General features: G+C 34.3%; 1 protein-coding gene and 1 long non-coding RNA gene across 2 annotated transcripts; both read right to left on the reverse strand.

Annotated features, from left to right (window-relative positions):
* Positions 1-1,196: 1,196 nt before the first annotated feature.
* Positions 1,197-1,998, reverse strand: LOC107435667 (thaumatin-like protein). The gene is given in 2 exon segments (XM_016047294.4): positions 1,197-1,517; positions 1,520-1,998. Coding segments are annotated over 2 exon segments (678 nt in total). The 5' UTR covers positions 1,986-1,998; the 3' UTR covers positions 1,197-1,305.
* Positions 1,999-10,570: 8,572 nt separating this feature from the next.
* Positions 10,571-15,320, reverse strand: LOC125418994 (uncharacterized). Its single transcript, XR_007237903.2, has 5 exons — positions 14,914-15,320; positions 14,085-14,157; positions 13,725-13,776; positions 13,543-13,631; positions 10,571-10,759 (listed from the first exon to the last, which is right to left on the reverse strand). It is a non-coding gene; the product is annotated as an uncharacterized LOC125418994 (long non-coding RNA).
* Between the last annotated feature and the right edge of the window lie 7,360 nt (positions 15,321-22,680).

Genomic DNA, 22,680 nt, shown 5'->3' on the forward strand with positions numbered 1-22,680 from the left:
TATTAGATAATAAAAAATAAGTTTGAATCAAATTATTTGGTAAATGGTATAATAAGTATCCAAAAGGGTATTTTGTCAAATTAAAATAATTTTTAGCATTTAATTGGTATAAAAGGTACAACATGTTATACATAATTCTAGATCGAGGTTTGAATAATTTTGGATTTGAAAGTAGTATATTTTAGTAATTTTTCTCCTAGAACAAGCCTATGAAATATAAATACATAATCATATATAGTTGAGAAATTTATTTGCTATTTTAATAGTTTAAAAAATTTATTTGTAAGTGTCACATGGTTGAACAGGCTTTTTATGTAATTTAATCTTATTATTTTTTATATGGGACCATTTTGGGGCTGGGGTTGGTGGAATTACTTTGCAGTTAGTTGACTTGAAAAGTCAAGAGTAAATTAACCAGCTAGTTTTTCCTTTAGAATTTTCTTTAATTTTTTTCCTCAAATAAAGTTGTTGATCTGTTGGTGCTACGGTATTAATTGATGATACGTGATTTCTATTTTTTGGTAGGCTTCACGGTCTCAAATTCTCTAGTACTATTTTAAAATCCAATTACGATTGATCGGATTAAAGAGATTTTTTGTTTTTTTCCTTTCTCTTTTGGAAAAATTTATTTTAATTTCTATTCTTCTTCTTTAAATTCTTAAAAATGACATATAGATCACTAGGACAACGTAGCCATCTATCTTTGGAGAATATCTATATATATATATATATAAATATGTATATATCTATATCAAAAAATGACAATAATGAAACACGAAATAATTAAGTAGAGACAAAAAATATTGTGAATCTATTTTGATAATAATCATGGTTTATTAATTTTAGTATAAGTGTCCAAAATAAATTCCTTTTTGGTTGTCTGATCAAATAATAGTTTCTTCGTTTGCATATATGTGATATGTGAATTATGCGTCTACAAATACGGTTTACTCTTAAAAGTAATATTAATTCAGTAATAAAATCGCATTTCAGCTAGCATAAGAAAAGAGCCTTAAAACATATAAAAGTAATATTAATTCAGTAATAAAATCGCATTTCAGCTAGCATAAGAAAAGAGCCTTAAAACATATTTTATATATTTGACGACGAATCCATCACTGCTGATTGATGGAAACCACACAGAGTACGTTGTACACATAATATAAAACGACCCACTAACTTAAAGTTTCTATATATATATACATATATATATATATAGCTTAGGCGCAAATCCAAACACAGCCCTATGAAAAGCTCTTATTCCATGCAAATATTAACTAACTTATGCCACCAACATTAACCATTTCAATTAGCGCAGAACACAACCTTATAGTTTGTACCACCAGGGCATGTAAATGTACTGGTTTGGTCATCCTTGGGATAACTATAAGCACTCGGACACCTATCTTTGAAAAACCTCGAATAATCGGTGGGACCACAGCTCCCGGAATTACAACAATACTGATCGGTTCTGAACACGGTGCACGGGTTATTGCACCCTCCGGAGGCTCTCAACTGGGGCACTGCTCGTTGATATTTGCCACGCATCTGATTCCGCGGCCGCACTGAGGCGACGTCGGACTGAACTCCATACGAACATTGAAGCCGTCGACGAGGGAGATATCGAAGAAATCCAAGTTGTTGTACTGGTTCAGTGCGTATTCGGCCAGTGTGTTTGGTGGCTGACCATAACCAGTGCATTGGAGTACACCCCCACAGTCCCCCGTGTCACATCGTCCACGGCCCGTCCCGTCGAATCTGCAATTGGTTCGAGCCCAAATGCGAGCTGCTGTCGTCCCCGGGCTGACATCTAAAGGCCATGTTTCTCCTGGGTTAAGCGGCCTTCCGCCGCCGGGCACAGCTGCTGCCCAGACCACAAAAGGACAGCTGTTTATGATATTGAACTTGGCTGCATATGTGGAGGCAAACGAGGAAGCCAGGACGAGGAAGGTGAGAATAGAGAGGTTATTTTTATGGAGGCTCATTGATAAAGAGGGATGAGAGAGTGTGAAAATTTTTATGGTTATGAGGAAGATGAAGTAGGACTTATATAGAGGTCAGGAATGGCAATAGAATTTTTAAAGGGATCGATATATTTTGCTCTCTTATGTTCAATTAGTCATTAGTGATAAAAATTTCACCTCATTTTACACTTTTATTATTTTATTTCACTTATTTTGTATTTCTTTGTTAATGATTTAAAATAAAATGGGATTTTATATCAAAGATGGATGATACAAGTATAGAGATATATAGAAGAACAGATTCATTTTAAGGATAAGTTTATCTAATATGTGACATCATTTCCACAACCAATATGTGACACCATTACCACTACCAGTAGTAGTGCGCTTTACTTCTATTGCCACTGCCAGTAGTAGTGTGCTTTGACTCCCGTTGTACTGGGTTATAATTCTTCTAGACTAAGTTAAAATAAATAATAAAAACAACAACAACAACAACAACAACAACAACAATAATAATAATAATAATAATAATAAAAGATACTTGTTATTAATGTTAAAATTAATAAAGCGATTGTTATATTAGTTTTGAAATTTATGAATTTTGGTTCTTCTTTTACTAATTACAATGGTTTTAATTGATAAACTTGACCATCTCTTTAATAGTAGGACTGCAGTTTTAAAAATAAAATCGCATCAAACAATATCAATAATATTTTTCCTTCAATATATGATAGATAATTGATAATTACAAAGTAAATTATAAAATGGTCAAGGTTGATCTTGAAGACCAGAGAAATCATGAAGCAAGATAGATTGAGGAAGACCACCAAGAAGGGGCAAAATAAAAATAAATAAATAATAAAAAACTTTGATTAAAAAAAGGAAAAAAAAATTATATTTTTCAATCCTTTTACTAGATAATAATTGAGGTTGGCTTAATGGCTCACATCCACACATACAAGTGTGACTGTATTTATGAATTCTTCCATGATCGGCCCATTTAAGGTGCAGTTGAACATTCGACCCTAATGCCATACCCCCCAACCACGGCTGCTACCAAGATAAGGAAGCTTCATCTTCTTAGGATATTGAAAGTTGCCGTCATGAGTCGGCTCATTGAGACGACAAAGAGAAGAAAACTATGCGGAAAATATTAAGGATACTCATTATAAGGGCGCATTTGGGTTGGTGGTGGAATTAATTTCAGTGAATTGACTTGCGAAGTCAAGAGTAAACCAACAGTTCCCCCCCCGGGGGCCCCCCCTCCCTCTCACGTTTGTAGGGAAAAAAATATATATTCTTTGTTTGTTAGTGTTTCAACTTACAATAAATATTAAGTTTATTGTTTAACTTAAAAACTTAGTCTATATTTAGTAGAAGGGATGGAAGGAGAAGAATGCAAAAGTGGTGAGATAGAAAATTCATATTTCTCCCTCCTTTTGTTTGATATGATATGAATGATGGAATCGTAGAAGGGAAAAATTCATAATTTTCACCCTTCATTTGGTATAAAAAGGGAAAAGAAAAAAAAATTAATTGTTAAATTTTATTATATTAATCATTAATTTATAAAACTATCATTTATTAAAAAAATGTATTGCTTTTAAAAGAACCAATTTCTGAGGTTGCCCAAACATGTTAAAGTATTTGAGACCACCCAAACAACCCAATGTCTTGGACCATTACTAACTCGGCACTTAGGACCACTTGTATTGGGCTTATTTTGGGGGGCAATCTTAAGCGTCGAGACAATTATGCTAGTCCCAAGCCCATATTCCATTCAAACAAACCAAGGTTCTGAGTAAATTATAGTTGTCCAATGCGCCTAGTCAGTTATGGCTATTTCAGGCGCCACACTTATTTGGGCGTTCCTAGGCATCAAGTCACTATAGTGGTCCTTGGTGTGTAGCCTATGGTTTGGGTTATTTCATGGGAAATTTGACCCAATATCGTTTTTTAAGGACGGTTAAGAATATTTATCCATACTTTCTGGATCTTTTTTATTTTACCCTTAAATATACATTCTCACCTTAAAAAAATTATAAATGACTTCCATATCCTTATTTTACTTTCCTGTTCATCCTGTATTCCACTAAACAAAAAAGAAAGATACCTTAGTGGGTTCCCATTTCTTAGAAATTGCAGAGATTCTTAGTGAGTTTCTTTTCGAGCCTATCCACAGCAAACAAGCCAGTCAAATATAAATGATAAGTAAACCAAAAATTCAAAGGCAATAATTTTCAAGTGCTTATTATCAAATAATAATCACTAGTTAGAGAACGAAGGAAAGTTGGGTTTGCATATTAAAGGTCTTGGAAGTGAGACGAAAGTGGACATCATTGAAGAATCTCACAGATAAACAGAGAGAAAATGCCGAAGCAAAGCTAATAGCAAGTTTGACAACTTTTGTAGAAGGAAGAGCAAAAGAAGAGTGTGTATAGAGTAGGGTTGCGTGAGATAAGGAAGCATGTGCCGCACTTGCCTATATTAACCCAGAAGTTTTGGAAACTTCCAATATCTCGTCTTCTTCTTGTTCTTCACCATGAGAGCCTCTGTTTTTACAAAGTTGACAGCTGAAAATAATTAGGGCAAAGCTGTTAAACTAAAGGGTTACTAGTAAGAGAAAGAGGAAAATTGGATTTGAAGTGTGGGAGGTGGGACATTGATTAGAGAGAGAGAAGTTGTATGTGGTTTATTGGGGAGTCTCCACATTTGCACAAATTTCTATCATCAAGTTTTGACAGTCAATCGTAGAATTTTCCTCCATCCGGATCACCATATGGCCTACCACCATTCAATTCATTAGTCCATCCACCAGACAATCTTCTCTAGCTTTGATACCATTTGTAGAGAGTTTACAGCCTTTGCCCAAGCACACTTATCTTGGTCCAAGAAACGTTTCAATCCAGAACCAATTAATTTTATATTGAAATCTCAATTTTGAGCTTGGGCAAATAGGCTTGAGCAGAGGCTCAACACTCTATAAAAGATATATATCTCTTTGTGTCTCATTAGATCAAACATGTTAGGCCACTTTTTGTGCCAATTTGAGAATTTTTTGAGAACTTTTAGGGTTTTTTCTCTTTAGGATCATTAAAGAATGTATATTTTGCATGTTTTTGTATTTAACACACATTAGGGGATTTGTGGGGGCCAAAAAATTGATAAAATGTGATTACTATAGGGGTTTCGGTAATTACCGATGAAAACCTACGGTGATTCTTCAAGTAAGGATAAATTGATTAGGTTTCATCAGTAATTACCGAAAGCCTTACGGTAATCAAATTTTTGTGCCAATGTGAGAGCTTTTTCAGAACTTTTGGGGTTTTTCCTCCTTAGGATCATTGAAGAATGTATATTTTGCATGTTGTTGCATTTAACACACATTAAGGGACTTGTGGGAGCCAAAAAATGGGTAAAATGTGATAACCATAGGTTTCATCAGTAATTACCGAAAGCCCTATGCTAATCAAATTTTTGTGCCAATTTGAGAACTTTTTCAGAACTTTTGGAGTTTTGTTTCTCTTTAGGATCATTGAAGAATGTATATTTTGCATATTTTTGCATTTAACACACATTAGGGGATTTGTGGAAACCAAAAAATTGGTCAAATGTGATTACCATAGGGGTTTCGGTAATTACCGATGAAACCTAAGGTAATGTTTCAAGCAAAGACAAATTGATTACCATAGGTTTCATCGGTAATTACTGAAGGACCTACGGTAATAAAATTTTTATGCCAATTTGAAAACTTTTTCAGAACTTTTGCAAGACATTACGAATATGATCTAGTAGTGGCAAACAGGTCTATCCCTAGCATCAAGAAGCACAGAGTTCATGCTCTCTGCCATATTAGTGGTCATTATGTTATATCTATTGCCCAGAAAATGTGATCTAGCCCAGTATGCAGGATTTGCATCCTTGAGATATTGTATAACTTCAATACTAACCCCTTCTAAAAGCTGCATGGCCTTATCATAATCCTCAACGATATATGCTCTAGCTGCATCATTAAAAGTTGATATAATCGCATTGACATTACCTTTAAACTTCTTAGCACCCAAATTTGTACCAAGATGATATGTGTAGTGGCCATAGTGATTATTAGGGAAAACTGTACGTGTAACGGCCCAGTCCACCCGCATCAAGATATTGTCCTCTTTGGCCCAGGTTTCACTCCCTCTCTCCCCCTAGCCTCAAGGTTTTGTCAAAACGCGTCTTGAAAGGAGAGGTATCCACAGCCTTATAAAGACCGCTTCGTGCCCCTCTCCAACCGATGTGGGATGTTACAATCCTCCCCCCTTGGGGCTCAGCGTCCTCGCTGGCACACCTATCTAGGTACTGGCTCTGATACCACGGTAACAGCACAGTCCACCCGCATCAAGATATTGTCCTCTTTGGTCCAGGGTTCACTCCCTCTCTCCCCTTGGCCTCAAGGTTTTATCAAAACGCATCTTGAAGGGAGAGGTATCCACAGCCTTATAAAGACCGCTTCGTGCCCCTTTCCAACCGATGTGAGATGTTACAGTACGTATCACTTTTGTAATGCTCTTGTGTCTATCCGATATAAAAGCTATATACGGACCATCCCCAAATGCTTCTTTAAATCTCTCAAAAAACCACGTGTAGGCCGCATCCGTCTCCCCAGGGCCTATTGTAACACCCCGTCCTAAATTATACCAGAATTTTTGCATGTTGACCGAGGTTGACCGGGTTTGATCGTCGTTGATCAAGAGGGTCCAACTTTGACTTTTTGATTCGGATAAAATTCTAGGTTGACCGAGACACCATTACAAAGTACGCATCAATGTGAGTCCGTAGACTAGTAGCATGTCAAAAACAGAGCTACAGTTTGAAAGTTATGAGCAAAACAAGTTGAGGTTTGAATTATCCGAAGGTGCCGAAGTTGACTTTTTATTCTTGTAGAATTGAGGTTTGACTCATGTATGATTGTGAAGTACATGTCGATGCGAGTTCATAGACTAGCGGCACCACTGATTTGGATATGTTGTTGGAAAGTTACGGACCTGTGAAGTTTTTCCGAGACAGCTGTCACTATTTGTCAATCTGAGAGTGTGCATGAACAGTGACACCATGTGTAACATTATAAAGGGTGCCATATGTCACGACAAGAAAATGCCACATTTTGGACAATTAAATATTATATTATTTATATTATTTTTATTTTATATTATATTATTATTTTATATATTTATTTATTTAGTTTCTTTTTCTTTTGGGGGGCACGTGGAGAAAACAACCCCCTTCTTCTTCCTTTTTCTCCTTCTTCTTCTTCCTTCTTCCTTCTGCTTCCTCTCTCTGTCTGCATCTTTTCCAGCCACACGCGCTAGGCGACGGGATGGCCCATCGCTAGGGGAGCCCAGCCGTCGAATCTCCGATCGGTTGGCCAACGGACTCGCTGGGATCGGCGCCCAACACCGGCGATGGACGTCCTCCCTATTGGCCAATTTTTCGACGGCTACCGATCATGTGACAGGTCCTTTTCCATAAATTTGGGCCCCCTGAGTCCGTTTCCAAGCTTGGATTGGCTCAAATCTTGCTCATTCCCAAGATATGACAAGAGCCCCTTTCAACAGAAACTTCACAGTAAGATTCCGGTGACCTTCGGCGGCGGTTGGACTAATTGAAGGTATATTCTTGATGTCCTCCGCATAAGCTTCAATTTAGTACTTAGAATGTGAATTATAGTTGAATATTTAGAAAATTGCCATTGATGGAGCTAGGATTTATGTTTATGTTGAAATTGGATAGAAATTGAACAAGTTTCTACTAATTGTTGTTAGATTTAAGTTATTGATGATTGTTGGGAGTTAAAGAAATGACTAATTTGAATTAATTGTCAAGATATTGAAAAATTCCAAATTTACAGTTCAGGCCATACGGGTTCATATTGTATTTTATCAAATTAGGGTGGACAATGTTGATAATATTATGCAGAAGGTGTAAAAGGATTGTTATAAATTTTTTTGTGAAGTTACGTGATATGTCGATTGGAATTATTATACGAAAATTATAGCTAGCATTTGTATAGATTGATATGTATATATACACCCAAAGCTCTACCAATATATATATATATATATATAATACATGCATGACTGTTGAATCATTGTTGAAATGTTAGGTAAATTAGAATGCTACCCGTGAATTCAAAAATGTGCATGTATTTTATTATACGATTTAAATGAGATTGTGTGCAAGTAAATTTCAAGAAGATTTATGAAAACATTTCTATTAATTATTGAGCTCAAAAATTGTATTTATGCATTTGTTTATTATTTATTGATTTACTAATAGACGTGCATGAATGAATTTTAAGTGACGGGATTATATGATGATGGTGTAAAGAAAATATGGATTATATAAATTTGAGAGGAAGTATTTAATCCAGCTGTGTTTATGAGATTTTGATATTTGAAAATACACGATTTATTAGATAATATTTAATCTTATGTATTTAGCTATATATAACTTTTGATGTGGCTTCAATGATAATATTTTTGGTATAAATTGAGTTAAAGATTCGAGAGAAATAATTATATTAAATTATTGTGATCAAGAATATACCTATACATTTAATTATTTATTAATTATTATTATTTATGTATTTGATAAAGGCATATGAATCCAATTATATCTTATCAAATCTTAATATTTTATAATATTACAAAATTTATAGTTTTTAAGATACACGCATATACGTACCGGTGTTCTGTATTGTATATGTGGATAAGCGCGCAAGTTGTAATGTCTCTCGTGAGTTTCTATGGACCAGAGGGCAGGCAAGTTTTATATAGTACACATAAGCCCCCCCCCCCCCCCCCTCCCCTCCATGGTTGGGATGACAGTTTAAGCAGCGGCGCTATCTGGATGCCGAAGCCACTGTATACAAGTTTCTCTTTTGAACCTCCCACCGGACAGTGCTCGGGACGCTGGGTATCATAGGGCATCACTGGTATATAGTATGGTGCATCAAGTATTATATATATATATATATAGGTATGTTATATTATATTATATTGTGTTTGTATATACCACACCGTACGGAGACGACAATCCAATGTGGTCCATGTAGAGCTAGCCTCGTAACTATGTTGTCTACGAGTCCAAGGAGTCAGACGGTCAATTTAGGCAACCATCCTGGACTGTATTGGTAGCGAGATACAGGTGACAACTGGAAGCATGGATCGCGTAGCATATTAGGGAGTATCGTTCGTACCTCCGATGCGAGTGTGTATTTTATAATATGATATAGTTGTAAAATATTATTTTACCTTATATTATCTTATGTATTTATAATCAGATTTTTCAATATTATGCTTCATTGCATTTATTATTATTATTATGAATAATCTTATTTTTATTGTTATTAACATTGCTATTATTATTATTGTTACAGCAATTGTCATTATTATAATTATGATTATTTTTAGCATTAAATTCATTATTTGTTATCATTAGTATTACCATTAATTATCATGGTTGCTACTATTTTTATTATTGGTATTTTGTGATTAGTATTATTATTATTAATATTGTTATTATGGTTATCAATTATTCTTTGTTATTATTATTATTATTATCATAATTCTTTTTATTGGTATTATTATCATTTATTGTTATTTATTAGTATTATTAGTATTATATGTAAGCTTTCGGGCAAGTAAATAAACCTTCGGGCAAGTGGGTAAGCTTATGAGCAAGTGTGAAAGCTTACAGGCAAGTTATGGTGTTATTGTTATGAATACTACTATTATAAATATGGTCCTATTTTCTCTTGCTTACGTTATGTATTGGAATGTTTTAAAACAATATTAACATGTAAAATAGTACCAAGTGGGTGGTGTGAACGGACGTGAACATCTAAAGGTATAATTTTGTTCTTTATGTATTAATTCATTTATATAATGTATATATTTTTATATAGTTTGATATCGAAGTACTGTAAATTGTGGAAATTATTATAGTAAGGTGAGAGGGATAAGGTGGTAGCATATAGGAGTGCATTTTTATGCAGGTAAATTTTGTGGTAAGTTTTTCCCTTAGGGAAGATATTGCCGGATTTTCCATTGGAAGGTTCGGTGGTGTTTCCATAGGATCAGGGCTTATCCAGGGTTCCAATGAGAGGTCTTGAATGGGTCCTAACACCTATTCCATAAGCAAGTGGATAAATTTGATTGTTCCCATCCAAACATGATGCAATATATAATAATTTTCTATATCTATTCTTCAGCGTAATTCCATCGACAGCTACGACTCTCCGCATATACTAAAACCCTCTGATGCTAGCTCCAAGTGCTATGAAAAAATATAAAAATCTATTTTGATAGTCAATTTCAATTCGAGTAAACGTGCCCAAATTTTTGCTCTTCAAAATGTGACTCCATAAAGGAAGTTTTGCATATGACTCTTTTGGCATGCCCCACAAACCGATGGCCTGGCGGTAATCCAGTTTGTTTGTACTTTTTGCACCTTTTCCAAGTATTTTCACGTATTCTTTTTTTCACCATCATTCTAAGCATGAAAATAAAGTTGAATTAACCATGTTCTCAATGGAAAAATATTTTATCAAAGTTGTTGGATTGAAATGTGGTGATTTGGATTGAAAATATGGAAATAGAATGATTGTTAACAAAATTCGAATACAATTTTGTATCATACTCAATCTATGTAGTATGCAAATAGAATGATTGTTAAATTGTTCTTTCTGTTGCATTATTCTTATCATCTATCAAGTTGTTGCCCCTTGTTGATTAATTCTTCAATCATGTCTGCAAACAAAACAGCTCAAAAACATTACAAACTCTAGTATTGCCCTTCCTGCTCATGATAATCATAGCAGACCATGCCTTCTAACGCAAGGAAAAAAAACTGCTAAATTATAACAAAACCAATATAATATTAATCAATATAATATTAAACACAGTAATCACATAATAAAAGCATTAAAAGTTAACTAAAGACTATAACTGTGGATATTTAGATGTCATAAAACATTAAAAGCAAGTAGACTTCTCATATAAAACATTTAATATGTTCCCAAGAAGATAGATAATAATCAAATGCGGCTCCTATCATGGACCTACCAATAATCCAAACCACAACAGTTGTGGTCCTTGTGGTCCTTAAAATTTTGAATAGAAACATAAAGTGAAAGAGCTTCATCATATCATAATATGTCAACAACACAAATACAATTGAGTGAATAATCTTCCACCAGTTCCTTTCACCCTAACGAGAGAAAAGTTCATCCCACATAACAAATAGCCGGGAGTATTGAGCATTTCTTTAAAATTAACAATGTTTCAGAACATGTGACAAATAAATTCCTTAATTTATAAAAATCCTATTAAGTGCTCAGGAGAAAAAAGGTTCTTAGATAAAGGTGGAAATTCTATGGTTCAGTAAAATAAAGTAGAAAGCTAAAGCATAGATATTAATTTGAACATTGTTACATAGATAATGAGGATCCATTAATAGTTCCAACCAAGTCAGAGATCAAAATGCCAACTCTATGTGTGTAGAATGTACAAATATACAACAATGAAAGGAACTCAATGTTGACCTTAATTTGAAGGTCAGCAAATATGAACTGAACAAGAAGAATATAGGTAATAATACTACTGCACTATATTTGACCAATATAGGAACCAAATGGACCTCTAAAATTCAAAACATCTAAATTTTTTAGTCTGGCTAATGATGAAATGAGGAAAAGACACATCTAAATTTTGAAGTGCATGTAAATGTTGATATCTATTTATGCAATTTCAATTGGTTTACTCGTTTTTTCATATGAACACCTTATTTTACATTCATTGTGATTTTGCCTATTTTCTAATATCTTTTCTTGGCCTTTTTCCCCTTAATGTGTGTGTATTTGTCAATACAATAGATAATATAGTGGTGGCTAACTTCCAAAAAGCATAATTGATCCACAACCAAACCAAGGAACTCACATAAAATGTCTTCCTTAAATAGCTCCCATAGTTTTCTATTATTATCATACGTTAACCTATCATTGCATCTTTTAACATGAAGTGCGGAGGGAAATGATTCCACAACATCATAACTGGAGTTTGAGTTAAATCAATAAATGAAAGCCCCAATGGACTGTTTAAATCAATAAACATGTATGAGAAATGACTAAATTAGAAGGGGATGAATACAAAAAATATCAACAAAGAAAATGGAGAACAATTTTTTTGAAGTATCTCTTTGACACAAGAACAATTTACTTAAATAAAAGATATTAAAGTAATAATAATAATAATATAAATAAAAATAGAAAGAAAAATGCATGCTGATACAAAAAAAGGAAAGGAAAAACAAAGCGCATTTACATTGGATATTAAGTGTTATGAAGCGGTATGAATGCAAATACTTTAAATCGAAAAACTCGTTCATAGAACTCAAAGAAAGGCACTGAAAACAATATTGCTAAACAATTCACTTCGTAGTCGAGTTCTATTACTTCTACAGTTCCCCTTTAGAATGAGAAGCCAAATTTCAAAGTTTCAACTTTTTAGCTTCAACTTTCCTCACTTCCATTTTCTCACTCCACTTCCCAAGTACAACATATATGTTAGACAAAATTACATATGCAGATATTGGCTTAGGATTTAAACTAAATATTTTCTTTGCTAGACAACATTATATAAGGTTAAGCACATTCAAACATAAGACCAGTTAACATTAAATAATTATCAACATCAAAAATTTAAGCTTTAAGAAAACATATAGTTTTAACAAGAATGAAATAGTAAGTGGGATGCTTATTGTTTATTTTTATCATTTCTATGGTCACTACCATTATTATGGTTATTTTAGTCTTTGCTCACAATAAAAAGGAAAAAAAAAAAAAGAAAAAAAAAACAAGGAAATGACCTAAAATGGGGTTTGCAACCAAAAAATGAAATAGGAATAAAAAATTGTAAAGCCTTGAGAAAATGTTCCACCAATAAGTGGTGGGTTTTGAATTTTTAATCAAAAAGGTGACAGGGAAGTGTACCATAAACGTTTATAGTGCCCTTGGGTGGTTCCTTATCAGATTTTTTCACTATGGGATCAACATAGACAACAACATAAATTTTCTTGTATAGTTCTTCAAGGTTATCTGCTTAATTCCTTCTTCTATGTACTCATTAAAGGATTTAACTCAATCTTCCTGCTAATGTCAAATCTATTTATTTAAAAGTAGACAAGATTATATAGATAAATATGAATTTGGGGGACAGAAAAAAAAAAAGAACTTAAAATAGTATCATTTCACAAAAATAATAATGTTGTTATGCCTATGTATGAATATATACCACAATGATGCATATGATATTTTGTACAGTAGAGTAGCTCGTGTAGGAACCTCAAAAGACAACGTATTGAGGTTATGTTTAATCACATAAAGTGCAATGCTCCCATAACTCATTAGAAGAAACTTAAATTATCAATCAACAAAAAGGATGAACATCTTGACTTTTAAAACTAATATTATTAAACAATAGGAAAGAATGATTAAGTAAAAAAGGAAAAATAAAAAGTTCTTCAACAACTCAACTAGAAAAATGTATTCTGATGTGTTACTTCAAGACATTGCATCAAGCATTCTTCTTGGAATTCTTTGTCTTCGAAGAAACAAGATCATGCCTAGGATAGGGCAAAGAAATGAAAAAAGGTAAAACTAAACATTTAGAAATATTCAATCAGAATGAGGACACAAATGAAGCAACTCATACCTACCTAAAGGCATAGATGCAATAGGTCCTCCATATCCAAACATGCGAAAAAAGGGCTGCAAAATCAAGATATGCTTAAAAGATAAATTTCAACGAGTAAACACTAAGAAGACAGTGGACACAAGATATAACTTACAAACAAATTGTACTTCGAATATGGAGGAAGAAATGCACGCTAATAAATAACCAAGAGAAACATAAAATAAGATAAAGTACATGTACAAAATAAAAGGTAGACTTCTCTTTATATTAGGTTGACACATACATGCACAAGCTACAAAAGTTAGTGTCAAGTTTTCACCATATAAATAAGTGTATTCACAAGATAAAAGCAAAATAAAAAGATTTTGAAAACAAATTTTACCATAAGGTATGGAGGTTTTAACTGTATTGCCTGTCCTTTTGAAGACCTGTGAAGTCATGCGCCCATCTTTCTCCTGTATAGAAAATATGTAAATGACACCTTTTGAGAAATACAAAAACCTCACAGAACATGGAAATCAGATTTAATAAATAACACTTATTATCATAATAACAGTAATGAAAAATGTATTTTCTTGTAAGGCTGCTTAGGGTTTTAGTTCTTTCACAAATTCTTCTTTTGTTTGACTAGTGTATCCACTTTATAGGGAAAACAATTTCTTTAATTCATTATGCCTCTTTGAAGTACCAATCACGTGTTCAAGAAATCACATCAAGAATGAGCATTAAAAAGAAAATATAAAAAAGAGTACATAATGAATATGAAATTTGGCCAATTAAACACTAGAACAGAAGAAAATTAGCTACCAAATCTATAGGACCCTGTTATGAAACATGTCCACTGATGAAGTCTAGGTCCGAAGTGCCAGCATAAATTAATTGGAAGTCCAAGTCCAAAGTGATAATCTAACGAAAACTAATGAAAAAAGACTTGGTTAACTTTTTAACATTTGATGAAAAATTTTGTTAGTGGGTCATTGTAAAGAATGACATGCTAAACTTCTAGAAGAAAAATCCTCACCTCTGCCACACCAAAGCTTTCCATATGACCATTGGCCAAAAACATGTTCTAGTTAATAGCTTAATGATAATGATGGAATTCTAAAACATAATACTATCTCCTTATTCATGCATTCAAAGTATAAACCAAACCAGAATTTCTAAATCGAAAAAAGTCGAAAAGGGATGAAAGGAGAAAGGGCAATGTTTACCGGCTGTGTTTGGTTTGTTATCTTCCCTAAGAACACGTACCGTAGGTGAGGATAGGTTTGAGGGAAGATTGCAAAAAGGGGTTGTGTTCACATGGCATGGGTTCCGATCACCGTTTGCCCTACTAATAAGTTCTGTAGATAACCGAAGCCACGAAGATGAGAAAGAAAGGTCGCCGAGAGAGGGAAAAAGTTGCTGGCAGAATTTAAGAGCTCCTATTGTAAGAGGGGAAATGATCCTAGAGAAAGAGAGAGTGAGAGGGAAAAGAATCATGTGGAGAAGAAGGAAAAGGAAATGGAATGGAGCAAAAAAAAAATATAAAATAAAATAACACAAAAACAGATAAGAAATAGAGAAAGAGAGAGAGAGAGGGGGGGAGAGAAATTGGATGCGAAATGTGGTTGGTGGGATACCGGTTAAAGGAAAAAAGAATTTGTACGTGATTTATAGGATAAGGGTAGAATTGAAATATTGAAAAAAAAAACATGGATAGATAATAAAAAAAGGTTTAAAAAAAAAAGAGTATTTTTCATTAAACCCTTTAAAATAAGGGCATTGGACCAAATTCCGTTTGTCCCATTTAACCAGTTGCTAGTCTCAGGTCCAAGTTCTGTTCAAGTGATCTAGGGACCTAGACCCATCCCAATGGCTCAAGTCTTGATCAAATGATCCAATTATCTTTGGACTCATTCGGGTGATCCAATGTTTTGGACCCATTCGGGTGATCTTAGAATTTGGTCCCGTTGGACCAATCTCACATAGCTTTTGATATATTAAAATTATTTCCAAAATAATATAATACATACATATACATTTTGTTTTTAAAATTAAAGTATAAAAAATAATTATAAAAGAAAATGTAGGAATACAGAAGTTGTTCTATTGGAAACCTTTTCAAAACGTAAAATGAAAAAATAATGAATAAAAATCAGAGATGCAGGTGGCTGTAAGTTAATGGGTGGCTCTTACAATGGCGTGAGCCCCTTATTATATGCAATTTACTTTTTTATTTATGGGTAAATTTCATTTAAAGCAATTCAATTTTATTATAAATACACCAAGATTTTATGTTAACTATCATTAATCTTTTTTTTTTTAATTTTCTATATCTATGAAAATATATTTATTTGTCAATTTTTTTAACTAATTTTTGTAGTTAAAAGGCCAAAACAAATTAAAATCAACGTTTTATGATTGAACAATACTCAGAAAATACAATTATCATCTATAACAAGGTACAAACTAAATAGTAACAACTAGAATCTAAATTGTAATTTTTTTTTTTTAAAAAAAAACCTGAATTTAATTATAATTATAATAAAACTTAAAAGGTTTAAGTAAGATTTTCCTTTTTTCATAACATGTTATTAATTATATATAACACATGAATGAGATGAAACAACCGATTTGCGCTCCATTATAGCATGGCTATATATATATATATATATAAATTATTATGTATTTTATCAAAAATAATTTAAAAAATTATATAAAGACCTAGAAAAAGAAGGTAATATTATATCATTAAAAAAATAAAAATAAAAATTTGTTGTGATTTTATGACTTAAAAAAACACACAAAACTAACATAGAAAATAAAAAAATACAAAAGCATGAAAAATTTGAGAAAAAAAAAATATATTATTCTCTTTGAAATTAATATATATATATATATATATATAACTTTCTTTTGGAATCTCTAAGAAACTGTGTTGTCTCTTATTTGTATGAGGTAATACAAATCTAAAAATGAAGCATCTTATAAGACTCTAAGGTTAGCTATTTTAAAACAACTTACCCACTAAGTAAACTTAAGCAACAAGTAAAAAAAAAAAAAAAAAAAACTCCTAATGGGTTAAGCTTTAAGAGAAGGCTGGATCCACACAAACAAAGTGAAAACAGTCGTTTCTGATTGCGATAATGGTTGTGTTAGCCAGGCAGCCCAAACAGAGAATGATATTCACAAGCTTAAGGAAGGAGGAAACGGCAGAAGGCCACCTATAAATCCTTCTCATTCGAGAAATAGTATAATAAGTATGCCAAAAATGTATTTTTGTCAAATTAAAATAATTCTTAGCACTTAAATGATTTAAAGGATGAAATATGTTACACATAATCCCATGTCCAAGTTTGAATTTTGAACATAAAGGTATATTCGTAATGATTTTCTACTAGAACAAGCCTATGAATGCATATCATATATGGTTGAGAAATTTATTTGTTATTTTAATAGTTTAAGAAAGTTGTTTGTAAGTATCACATAGTTGACCAGGTTTGTACATGATATAACCGTATCATTATTCAGATTGGGTCATTTTGGGGTTGTGGTTGGAGGAATTATTTTGCAGTTAGCTGACTTACGAAGTCAAGAGTAAATTAACCAGCAGGTTCTTCCGTCAGAATTTTGTCAAATTTTTTTTTTCCTGATTTTACTCAATCGTGTAGAAAAACTGAAGCTGTTAATTTTTTGGTGTTACAATATTAATTGATGATATTTGAATTTCTAATTTTTGGTAGGCTTCACCCTCTCAAATTCTCTAGGACTATTTTAAAATCCAATTCGGATTGATCGGATGAAAGAGCTCTTAAAAAGAAAATTATTTTAATTTCCTTCTTTTTTAAATTCTTAAAGATGACATACAGATCAGTATGACAATGTAGCTATTACAGGAAATAATTAAGTACAGACAAAAGATATTGTGAATCTATTCTATAATAACTATAGCTTATTAATTTTTAATATAAGGGTCCTAAATAAATTCTTTTTTGGTTATCTGATCAAATTATAGATTCTTCTTTTGCATATATGATATATGCATTATGTATCTATAAATACGATTTACTCTTAAAAGTAATATTATTTCAGTAATAAATTGGCTTTTCAGCTAGTATAAGAAAAAAAGACTTAAAATATATTTTATATATTTGATGTCGAATTCCATCATTGATAATTGATGGAGATCATAGAGTACGTTGTACATATAAGAGAGGCATCCTTTGTCTGTTAAAATTTTATAGGTTTGGGTTCTAGACAGAATCAAAAGCTCCATAAATTTGGATAGTAGACGAAATTTAAAATCGAATTTTCTGTCTTCTTTATTTTGCACAAACATGAATTTCTCTATCTTCCCATTGTTTTTTGAAGTATGCATTTTATTTGATTTTCATCTTTTTTTTTTTTAATAGCTTATTAATAGTGTTTCTCCAAAATATAAATTGTTTTTCTTTCATTTTAATACAAATCGACTATCAAAATGTGGAAAAATTTTAAGTGAATTATGATTTTTTTTTTTTTTTTAAATATGTTTCATGTATCCAAGTTTGATCAAGACTTGGAAGAAGCCACCTGATATTGGGACGAAAAGATGGAAAGGGTTAAGGTGGAGTGAAAGGTAGAGGGTAAAAAAAAAAAAATCACATGATATTTTAAAGCTTAATGTGTTATTTTAAAGTCTAATTAGATCTTGGCCGTTGATAAAATTTATTGGTCAATATTATAATTTTGGATGTTAGTAAAATTTAAAAATCCTGAATAAAAGCTTTTATATATATATGTACGGCTTAGGCGCATATCCAAACACAACCCTATTAAAAGCTCTTTTTTCATGCAAATATTAACCAGGGGCACATCCAAACACAACAACGATAACAACAAGAAATAATAATAATAATAAAAGATCCTTGTTATTAATGTTAAAAATTTATTAAGTGGTTGTTTTATTAGTTTTGAAATTCATGAATTTTTGTTCTTCTATTACTAACTACAATGGTTTTGATTGATAAATTTGACCGTTTATTTAATGCTAGGACTGCAGTTTTAAAAATAAAATTGCATTAAACAATATCAATAATATTTTTCCTTCAGTATATGATAGATTATTGTTAATGGGTTGGTACAAAGTAAATTATAAAATGGTCAAGTTTGATCTTGAAGACGAGAAAAGTCTAGGAGCAAATAGATTGAGGAAGACCACCAAGAAGGGGCAACATAAAAATAAATAAACAAATAAATAATAAAAAGTTTGATCGAACTACTTTTCGATTATTTTTCATCATAACGAATATATATATATATATATATATATTTCAATCCTTTAACTGGATAATAATTGAGGTTGGCTTAATAGAATGCCACTCACTTCCACACTTACACTGTATCAATGAATGTCTCCATGGTCCTAACCATTTAAGGTGCCATTGAACATTCGACCCAAATGCGACAAGATTTACGGGGTCGGGCCAAGTTTTCTGCATGATACCGCCCAACCACGGCTGCTATCAAGATAAGTGTCACGGACTTGTTTGTTTACCCTTCAAGCCGTGCGGCCTTAGTTGCTATTCCGACCCTTTGTTGCAACTAAGTAAGCCTTTTGCCCACTAAAAGAGAAAGCTAAGCAAAGAAAGCTAGAGCACAAAGAGAGATTGGGAGAATGAAAGTATATTACTTGAAAGAGAGCTTTACAAGTATAGATGAGATTTCTTGGATGGTTTGGCCAAATGAGGCCTCCACCTATTTATAGGCATACAAAGCTTAATCCTACGGCTATAATTGCTTTAATCCTACGGTGGTGAATGGTTCCCACCTACTCCCACCTACTTTACATAAAATATCTAAAGAAACATCTAGAATGGATATGTACATGGCTTGGCCCATTGTAAGGCCCAAAATAGGCCCAAAGTGGATTGGAAGGCCCAAAATGGAGAGAATGCTCACCAAGTGTTTGATGAAATGCTTCAACCGTGACATTCTCCCCCACCTATGCCGTCGACGTCCTCGTCGAGCTTGCTTCATGGAACCTTTTGATAGCAGGTTCCCAACTTGCTTCGCTAGCGGGAAGTCCTTTTTCACAGGACGTGACACTCTCCCCCACCTAAACTCGCGACGCCCTCGTCGCGCCTTCTTCCTTGCCCGCCGAATGTGATCTTTGAGTTGCCGTTGTGTATCTTCGTGCTCCCCAGTTACTTCACCATCCGGCAGGTCCTTCCCCTTCACCAAGTATTTGGTGTAGTTGGGTATGCCTTTATGTTGACCGACTCGACCCGCAGGTGTGGCTTCAACACTCTTGGCGGGTGAAGTCACTATCGTCGAGGGTGCTCCTCTTGACTTACCTTTCGCTAGGGCCTCCGTGCCCCCTTTCCTTGCAATGGGAAGTGACTCTTCATAGCGTCGTGCCTTCCCGTCATGTACCTCGTTTTGTTGAGGTGATGGTTTGGCTAAGTTCCCTTCCTTAGCCTCTTCGTGCTGTCTCTTGTCGTTTCCACAACTTGAAGCCAATGCACGCAAGCTCCCTTGGTGCAACTCCTTTGGCACATGTTGTACCTTAGGAGATGTCTTGGCATGGTTTAAGGCATCCTCACTAGGCTTTTGGGCAGCAGCCAAGTTGATTTGCTCCTCCCTCTCAACTTGCAATGCTGACAAAACCTTGGCCTCCCGCTCGCTAGCTTGTTCCGTAGGCACCATGCACGTCGTTCCCCCATCCATGATGCATAACTTGCTTGCAAATGGGAGTGGGAAAGCCTTTACTTGGTTGAAGAAGTCCATACCAAGGACAACCTTGTAGTCATCCATGGACACAACCGTTAGATTCAATTGGCCCTCCCAATCCCCGATGGTGGTTTTCACACCTCTAGCTACTCCTTGGAATGGCTTCGCGTCGGAATTTACCGCCTTTACGAAGCCCCTTTCTTTGGTTGCCTCGATCCCAAGCCTTTGCGCCTCCTCCACCGATAGGAAATTATGTGAGGCACCCGTGTCCACCAACGCCTTGGTGGGCACCCCATTGAGTTTTGCCTCCACGAACACTAGGCCACTCTTCTTTGTCTCCTTAGGAGCAGCCTTGATAGTATTCAACAGCTGTGAGGAACCTATTTGTGTTTGCTCTTGAGTTTCCCTCTCTTCGAGCATGGCATTTAACGACTTCCTCTTTGGACAATCTCTTGCCCAATGGGGATCGTCGCATAGGAAGCAATTTCTCTTTGGCTTTAGTTCGGGCTTGGCTCCTTTCTTCCAATCTTTGCTAGGTAATGGTGGCCTTCTTTGATGTTCCTTGCTTTGGGGACTTTTATAGAACTTGTCTCCCCCACCTGTAGTATAATTATTCTCATCTAATTGAGCTTGCATAAGGGATAAGGTTTCAATTACCTTTGTTTGGAAAGCTTGGCTTTCATGACGCCATGCCTCGGTGTTGGCCTCGTTGGTGTCTTGCATGGTACCTCTAAGCTCCCCCACTTGGTCACCCACACGACCATCGAGCTCCTCCATGCCTTGCTCCACACAATCAAGCCGCTCCAACATGTCGGCAACGGCCAACTCCACCTTGACCACCTTGGTCTCCATGGCGGTGAGAACGTCCTTCGACTTTGAACGCCCACGTCCCTTCCTTGCAGCTTCGGGGATGACCTCCCTTCCCCTTGCTTCTTCAATCACAACCTCTGAGGAAGACATGTTGCTCTAGATGCTAGCTTTAACCTTGTCTCTGATACCACTTGTCACGGACTTGTTTGTTTACCCTTCAAGCCGTGCGGCCTTAGTTGCTATTCCGACCCTTTGTTGCAACTAAGTAAGCCTTTTGCCCACTAAAAGAGAAAGCTAAGCAAAGAAAGCTAGAGCACAAAGAGAGATTGGGAGAATGAAAGTATATTACTTGAAAGAGAGCTTTACAAGTATAGATGAGATTTCTTGGATGGTTTGGCCAAATGAGGCCTCCACCTATTTATAGGCATACAAAGCTTAATCCTACGGCTATAATTGCTTTAATCCTACGGTGGTGAATGGTTCCCACCTACTCCCACCTACTTTACATAAAATATCTAAAGAAACATCTAGAATGGATATGTACATGGCTTGGCCCATTGTAAGGCCCAAAATAGGCCCAAAGTGGATTGGAAGGCCCAAAATGGAGAGAATGCTCACCAAGTGTTTGATGAAATGCTTCAACCGTGACATTCTCCCCCACCTATGCCGTCGACGTCCTCGTCGAGCTTGCTTCATGGAACCTTTTGATAGCAGGTTCCCAACTTGCTTCGCTAGCGGGAAGTCCTTTTTCACAGGACGTGACATAAGGAAGCCTCATCTTTTTAGGATATTGTATGTTGCCGTCATGAGTCGGTTTATTGAGACGACAAAGGGAGGAGAAAATTATGTGGAAAATATTAAAGACACTCATTATAAGGGGACATTTGGGTTGGTGGAATTATTTTCTGCCAATTAACTTGAGAAGTCAAGAGTAAACCAACAAGGCTTTATTTATTTATTTATTTGTTAATTCCAATAGGTCTATCATAAATTTGGACTTTTCTCACTTTTGTAAGAAGAAAAAAATAAAGTTGTTTGTCTATTAGTGTTACAACTTCCAATAAACATTAATTGATCATGTGCCATTTGTTTGTTAGTAGGCTTCACAGTCTCAAATTCTAAGTACTATTTTTTGCATCCAATTGTTCCCCCCACCTCCCCAAAACGTAGAAAAAGGAGGGATGGGAAAGAGGAGAGAAAAAATAATTTATAATTGTTGAATTTTATTATTTTAATCATTAATTTATAAAACTATCATTTATTAAATATTTTTATTGCTTTAAAAATGGAAACAACTTCTGAGATTGCACCAAGCATGTTAAGTATCCAAGACCACCCAAACAACCCAATGTCCTAAATCATTACTAACTTGGCATCCTTGACCACCTGTATTGGGCTCATTCTGACAATCTCAAGCATCAAGATAATTATGGTTAAAGATGTAATGAGACAAGTAGAGCCGAATGTAAGCATTG

This window comes from Ziziphus jujuba, chromosome 6 (genome assembly GCF_031755915.1).
Source record: "Ziziphus jujuba cultivar Dongzao chromosome 6, ASM3175591v1".
Classification (NCBI taxonomy): Eukaryota; Viridiplantae; Streptophyta; class Magnoliopsida; order Rosales; family Rhamnaceae; genus Ziziphus; species Ziziphus jujuba.